General features: G+C 47.3%; 1 protein-coding gene across 1 annotated transcript; it reads left to right on the top strand.

Annotated features, from left to right (window-relative positions):
* The first annotated feature begins 1,052 nt into the window (after nucleotides 1-1,052).
* LOC123409183 (glycine-rich cell wall structural protein 2-like) lies at nucleotides 1,053-2,173 on the top strand. The gene has a single exon (XM_045102154.1). The coding sequence runs from the start codon at nucleotides 1,232-1,234 to the stop codon at nucleotides 1,898-1,900; it is 669 nt and encodes a 222-aa protein (XP_044958089.1). The 5' UTR covers nucleotides 1,053-1,231; the 3' UTR covers nucleotides 1,901-2,173.
* The last annotated feature ends 5,696 nt before the right edge of the window (nucleotides 2,174-7,869 follow it).

Below are 7,869 nucleotides of genomic sequence, written 5' to 3' on the forward strand. Positions count from 1 at the left end.
ATCATGTGAGGATTCAACCCTTTCTGGTCCTTGACAACGCGGAAACTCGAGGGAAAACCCTAGTTCTCCTTGGGATCGAGAGATGGCGGTGCTTTTTGCGTCATAGTCCCTCTTGAGGGCATCGTTTCTAGAGTTTGCTCCAGTTGAAGGGACCAACAGCGTCGGCGGTGCACGGCCTGGTGGCACGACTGTCGATGAAAATCGTGCCGACGAAAGTAATGGAGGACAATGGCGACATCTCCGATGTCGCTTCCTTGTCGAGGCATTATCGTTGCAATTTGCGTCATCATGCCTGGAATGCTCCGGAGGAAACCCTAGATCTAGGCTTCCCGAATTGGACAGTGACAACACTCTCAATGTCACTCTCCCTCCTGGGGCATCGTTTTAGAGCAAGTGATGGCTGGATGGAACAAGAGGAGATGCAGTGTTACATCTATCGCAAGGCCGAAGGTGGTTCCCGGCAGCATGGCGCTGCGGAGTTTCGACGACGGGCGCATGTGGATGGATACGTGAAGGATGATAACGTTGTCTGACGCCGTGGTGGCGTCGATGACAGGCAAGGCAAGTTGGTGCGTCAGTACCTACTTTGGAGATGGATTAGTGAAAGACGTGGCGACGGCCTATGAAAGTATGCCAAATCGGCGTGTGATCCAGTCTCGGCATTGTGGCTTGGCTGGGGCATCCGACTTTAGATGTTAGGCTTTGGTGCGATGTCTGTTTGATATTTGGTTTGGACATTCGGCCATCCTTGATTAAAGGATAGGGGTAGCGACATGTGTTGTCAAGATGGTGGCTTCAGGTTTACTAATGTATTATTTTCTATAGTCTTTATAAATAATTAATAAAATAACTGCATGTGCAGGTAGAGGTCGGGCCTTTTGAAAAAAAGAACTGGATATAATTTTCTGTTTATTTCTGACATTCCTTGTACTGATATAGATTTGAAGTTTTCTGAATAAAAAATCAGTAACATCGCACACTGACCTGTTTTTTTTTTTAATAGAAGGCAGCATGGAACCACTACTGCGCCCTCACCCGGTCCTCGTTTCACACGTACGTATCCAGCGGGTCCAGTTACCAAACTCTACGTGCGGAGGAGCCTTTAGTTTTGGACCATGCAAACACATCGATCTCGAGCTATAAATACCACAGCTCATGAATTTCACACCACCACGGACACAACACAAACCAACCAAGTATACCTGAACTGAGCTAGGCAAGCATCTCGAAGATGGCTACCACCAAGCATTTGGCCATTGCCGTTCTTGTCCTCCTTAGCATAGGCACGAGCACAAGCGCTCGAATCCTCCTGGGTTACGGTCCTGGCGGAGGAGGCGGTGGCGGTGGCAGCGGCGGGGGTGGTGGTAGTGGCTATGGTGGATCAGGGTCTGGTTCTGGGTATGGCGAAGGTGGTGGAAGTGGAGGAGGTATTAGTGGTGGTGGATACGGCCATGGAGGTGGCGGTGGAGGCGGGGGTGGTGAGGGCGGAGGCGCCGGTTCTGGGTACGGATCTGGGGAGGGATCCGGCTACGGGGGCGGCGCCGGTGGGTACGGTGGCGGCAGTGGCGGAGGAGGTGGTGGCGGCCAAGGTGGCGGTGGTGCAGGCTATGGGCATGGGTCCGGTGAGGGTTCTGGCTATGGCGGTGGTGCTAGTGGAGGCGGTGGCGGTCACGGAGGTGGTGGCGGTGGCGGCCAAGGTGGTGGGTCTGGCGGGGGCTCAGGCTACGGCTCCGGGTCTGGCAGTGGGTATGGCCAGGGTGGCGCATATGGTGGAGGGTATGGAAGCGGCGGCGGCGGTGGCGGAGGAGGTGGCCAAGGTGGAGGCTCTGGCTATGGTTCCGGGTCTGGCTCTGGATACGGTTACGGTTCCGGCGGTGGTTTCGGAAATGGACACCACTGATGCCACTTCCATGGAAAGCTCAAGTGTTCGAGAGAATATAGTAAAATCTCTTCCGTGAGTGACAGTGATGGGTTTGTTCGTCACTGATATATATATATATATACTTACTGAAGGTGCAAGTTTCAGTATATGTAATTAATATTGTACTGTGGTGGCAGTTGCTGCTTCACCTATTTGACCAAGTCCAGTAAATAAGCGATCTTTACAAAGAGATCATACTCTTGTATCCATTAATTTCTACAACCCCAATGATTATATACAGTTCATGATGGATGTCAGACAAACCATTGGCTGAACTCTGATTCCGATTATCGATGTTCTGCAACATTTTGCAGTTGCCACACAATTTATGAACATATGGTTTCAATCCATAAACCAGCGTGCGCGTGGATATTGAACCCTCATCCTTTTTTGCCTGGCTTGATTCGGCACTTGTCAACTCACTTTTGTGCAATTTAGAAGCTGGTTTATTCTGTTGGTGCCACCCAGAACTCTGCAGCTTACAACTTTCCTGTGCAAGTGCAAACTGCATGCTCTGCTAGTCGTGAGGTAAACTACTTGAGAAACTGGAAGTGCCAAAACTCGTATTTCAAATGACAATTGCACGATTATATCCAGAATTCCCATGTTGGATTATCTGATCACAGTTCCATTTTTTTCGATATCATCGGGACAAGAAATCTGCAATGTTGTGCTGCTACCATTCTTCGCCACGTCTTGGCTTCCTTCTTACTGATATGTCAGGGCCCTTTATTTGCGTGGCACACGCCCTAAGGTGTCAACCTTGCAAGCTGAAACAGGTAACAACAATCAGCAGTCGGTTTAGAAGATTGTTCGTAATTTACTAGGGAAACGTTTCCATACGGCCAGTTGGCGGAACCGACGCGCCGGTCGCTCGCTCGTCCGCTCAGGTTATGCAACATTTTTCACACGTGCGCTTCGCTGGTCAGTGGATGCAACTTTTATACCGTGTAAATTTGTGGCAACCACTGTTTAATTTTGCTACTATTGTTTTTCATTTGTTACATCTGTTCATTAAAAAAGTTGCATCCACGGTTGGTTGCAACTCGAGTTCGTTGGATTTTTGCTACAACCGGCGTTTTGACCTTTGCTACAACCGTGTTAATTTTTGCTACAACCGGCATCATGTTTTGCTGCAACCGTTCATTAAAAAAGTTGCATACACGTTCACGTAGATTTTTGCTACAACTGACGTTTCACTTTTGCTACCATGCACCATCAGCTTCGTTTTCTTTGCTACGACCACATAGATATTTTTTTGCTATAATTTTTTTATTGCAACCGTTGACGAAAATTGCTGCATTGCGTCGAAATTTGTTGCATCGAGAAAAAAAATATTACATGAAGATCTAACGGTGCGGACGAGCGGCGGTTGATGGATCGTGCGGCTCGTACGTGGCCGGCCGAAAGTTTCGACCGACGCGCCGGCGCAGAGCACTGACCAATTTACTAGCGATTGGTTTACTGATCAAAGTCTAGTACTTCACGCATCTTATTTGGCGAACACCTATCTGCATGACTATTTGGTGAAGCAATAGCGGAAATGAGGGACTAATGATATGCAAGTATGAATGTGTGTATGTGGAATATAGCTGCGTGGATAAACCAGTTATTTGATGGAAAAGTCTATCCTTCAACCGGCGGATCTGCGCGATTCATCCACCACCTGCTGTCTGTTCGATTCCGCCATCGCAATCGTTTCTTGACTTTTCTGAAACTGGATCGTTGTTTCCGCAACTGGAGCGTTGTTTCCGAAAACTGCCCAGTCCATGTCTCCGCCTCCGCCTCAGCCCGACAACCCTCGCCGCCGCCGGCCTGCTACGGCTCGTCGCCCTCCGCCGTCGGCCTGCCCGCGGCCTCGCGTGCCCTCCGTCGCCGCCCCTGCTCGTCGCCCGCCCGCGGCCCCGCCGGCCTGCCACAAGGCCCGCCACCCCTGATCGGCGGCGCCGCCGGCCTGCGTTTCACCCCGCCGCACTCCGCCGCCGGCCTGCGCGCGGCACCGCCAGCTTGCCCGCGGCCTCGCGTGCCCTTCGTCGCCGCCCCTGCTTCTGCAACGTTACTTTCGTTGCAAAATTTTCTGAAACTCGACCGTTGTTGCAAAAAATTCTTCCGTAAAAATACTTATGTTACAGAAAGACGAAGAAAAAAAATTCTGCAACAAGCAAATTGTTTCTGAAACTCGACCGTTGTTTCAGGAATTAACGGATCCAAAGTTTATTTCTTCCAACAAAGGGAAAGTTTCTGCAACTCGAGCGTCGTTTCAGGAATTAAGTACAGGAGCGGATCGGACGGAACGAATCGGACGCTACGCGCGAGATCTAACTGTTGTCGAGGCGGTGGACGTTTAATAAATATCCACCGGTAGATGCGTAGCAGCCCCCTTATTTAATTACTACTTTTTTTTAAAGATAAAGGGCAAATGGGAAGAAAAGCATAAAGCAGACCCAGCACAGGTAACATCAAACATGCTCTCTAGAATGTTCAAAAAGGAGATGATAAGTTGATAACCACTAGCACTACAACAATTTTTGGTCCTCGTTTCACACGGAATGCGTCCAAGCTCTAGCCAATACTAGATGACACTAGTACAAGGTGGCACGTAGGCTCTTGGTTAAACTGCAAAAATGATATGTGTCATGTCCTTATATGATGAGTGTATAAGAAAACAGCAACAAAAGATCTTAAATGGGTTCTAAGGAAATCACCGACGTGACACTCAAACCAGACACTACATCCGTCCATGCACACTGATTCAAGAGCCAACCATCCAAACGTAGTTGTATACATTTGAAACTGGATTTCAACAAATCAGACGGAATTCGTGCAAACACGACGGAATTCAGCAAAGTTCGGACATAATTTATCGAAAATGGCCAGCAAAACTCAAAGTAATTGTAGAAATAGCACAATTAATCCGTGCAAATATATCTAGTACAAGAATGATTCAAATTCAATTAAATAACCGAATGTTCAACAAGTCTTCAAAATCATTTATTCCAAATTCAACGATACCAGAGCCAAAACCTAGACATGTCGTACAACACAAACTGTCTCGTGAGTTTTATCCAGCAATGTATATGCATGAATGGTCTCCCCTCGGTCATGTAGTACGTCATGGCAGAGTGTATAGGCTATGCAACGTGTACATCAACATTGAGTGACTGAATGAATTAACCAACATATAGAGTAACAGAAAGCAACACTTACGGTCTCGATGGCTTTCGCATTCAATGGCTACCTTGTGATAGCGGCAAAGGTCTCCCGTCTCTCGATAAAATGGTGGCTATCGTTTTGGTGAAAGTCGACTTTCACGGTCCAACTACGAACGTGCAAAGATGTCGCGCCTTAGAAACGCTAAACCTACTCCGAGAGGTTATTGACCATGCCGGAGCACGATCAACCTGATCACCAGCGTCTATTTCCTGCACACAAATGAAGAGCAAGCAAGAAATTGAGATGCAATCTAGATACTGTGAACATAAGAAGAAAAGCTTTATTGGCCGAAGTGGGGTTCAATGAAGTCTTGGTCCGGTCGTAGAATACAAACGAAGGACGTGAAGTTGCAGTTATGACAAACTTTTAATATAGACAAAAACCCAATCAAAAAGTTACTAGGTTGATTTACTTATATAGAAGCAAAGGATGGTGGCCAAGGAGGTGGGAGGATGTCTCAAGGCAGCCTAAAACTAACCCTAGGTCGTACAAAGCCTATGGGCTCAAGTGGAGGTGATGCAACACCTTTGGACTTATAGTTTGACTCGGATTCTGCTCCAACGTCTGTCGTGGTTTTATCACGGCAGATGTCCTCAAGAGAGGACTTAGTGATGAGGCCACTGCAACTCTATGGCGAATCAAATGGGTTAATCAGGAACAGGAAACAAGTTTACCCAGGTTCGGCCCCTCCGATGGAGGTAAAAGCCTACGTCCTGGTTTGTGTGTATTGATGATCAAATCGATTACAAGGGTGCGAATTCGCCTGACCTAGCTCTCGATCGATTGTTACTTGACCCCATTGGCCCTAGAGACTCGCCTCCATATACAGGTCGAGGCCCTAGGTTTACCAGAATCGGTGTCACGTTATGATTCGTGACCCGGTATGTCTCTAACTCGCCTTGCCTTTCAAGCAAAGCCGATCTCCTACCTATCTTATACCTTGTGGGTCTTCACTTGCCATCTTGGTAGCGAGAGCTGCCAGGCGACTTGTCGGAACAGGCCGTCTTGCACATTTGGTCTTGTTCGTCAAAGCCCATCTTGAGTACAATCTTAAGCCGCCATAATCATGACCCGACCCATAGGGCGGGTTATACGACGGGTAATATCCCGAACATTAGGCCCCGGAGACTTGAATTTATTCATGTCAATATTCTTCACCTTTAATCGTGGAGACTTGTCTGCATTTTATGCCTTGTCTCCCGAGGTAGAAATTCCGGCTTTAAAAACCTTAATAAGCTATTGCCCTTCTCACCAATGACGTCGCCCGCCCCACGATTCTAGGGACTTGATGATGTCATTGTAACAACTCTTTGCAGTTATCCGTTTATCCCGTAAATCAAGGCGCCCCTCGCTTCCAAATTTACTGCACCTCCTTGATTCCCGCGCCTGCTGTTTGCACTTTGGCTCCTAGTTTTAAATACCGAAGAGAGTCCTTTCAATTTTTACCTTGCTCCTCCACTTCTTCTTCTTGCTCCAGCTTTGGGTTTTCACCGCGCCAACGACGTTGCAGTCCCATCATTGGACGATCAAATCTAGGACCATTGCACCACACGACTTCACCTCCGTTCTGCGAATCTCCTCCACCATCGTCAGCATCTTCAGGTAAGTTCTCTTCTGCCCATTAGATCTATCCGTAAGCCATCACCATTAATGGAGTTCCTCGAAGTTCATCCATCGCTCATCTCCATTGCCGTCATGTTTAATCCTTTACTGAACCTCCTCCACAAATAGATTGCGGTAGATGTAGTGATTCAATTTCATGCATAATATCCCCTAGATGCCTTGCGAAATTTGTAAGTAGAACTGTCGCTGCTTCCATACCTTGTTGCCCTCTACGGTTACTGAATTTTTCCCTTTCTGAATCATTTGTAGATCCATATTTTTAGGAAATTAGATAGAAACATGTTTGTCACACATTTAGTAGGAAATCTGAAATCTTTACCCATGTGTAAGCCGCCTTTACTTTATGTCGGCTTCTTAGGTAGGATTGTAACCCGCCCACTTCTATAGGTCACCTATCCTTTAAATGGCGACTTACATTTAGGCAATTTTCACTTTGTAGATTGCTCTGGCACTGTAAATTAGAATCGCCCAAAGTAGTTTCTTCTTGAATCCCTTGTTCGTCAGATAACCCGTTTGTCGTCGTAATAACCCACCAAATACAACTTTTGCAGCACCTTTCCTCCTGACCCGCCACCATGTCAAAGCATGTTTCATGCAACTAGCAACCTTCCGAAATATCTGATGCCACACTTAAGCAATATGTGACTTTAGGGGTTTTGTTACCAAAAGAAAAGATTAGTTGGCGAGCCGCCTTTGGGGAGGAACGTCCACAACCAGGCGAAGGAGAAGTAGTAGTGTTCACAGATCACCTTGAGCGAGGCTTTACTCCTCCTAGATGAAAATTCTTTTGAGATGCTCTACACTTCTACAACCTCCACCCTCAAGATCTGGGCCCTAACTCTATCAGCAACCTGTGCCAATTCCAAGTCCTATGTGAAGTGTACTTAGGAATAGAACCCACAATTAGTTTGTTCACGGAATTATTTTACCTAAACTGCCAAACAGAGTTTGCTGCTGGGCCTAGTTTGGAACTTGGTGGAGTGACAATTCAGAGGCGAAGAGATCATGGTTTTCCTACTACCGCCTTGCCTAGTCACCCTAAAGGTTGGGGAAAGACTTGGTTTTACTGCAAGAACACTGCACCTACTGATGAGAACCCCCTACCGGGTTTT

This window comes from Hordeum vulgare, chromosome 1H, assembly GCF_904849725.1.
Source record: "Hordeum vulgare subsp. vulgare chromosome 1H, MorexV3_pseudomolecules_assembly, whole genome shotgun sequence".
NCBI classification, from domain to species: domain Eukaryota; kingdom Viridiplantae; phylum Streptophyta; class Magnoliopsida; order Poales; family Poaceae; genus Hordeum; species Hordeum vulgare.

Coding starts and splice junctions, on each gene's coding strand:
- LOC123409183 (XM_045102154.1), top strand. CDS start 1,232: ATGGCTACCACCAAGCATTTGGCCATTGCCGTTCTTGTCCTCCTTAGC.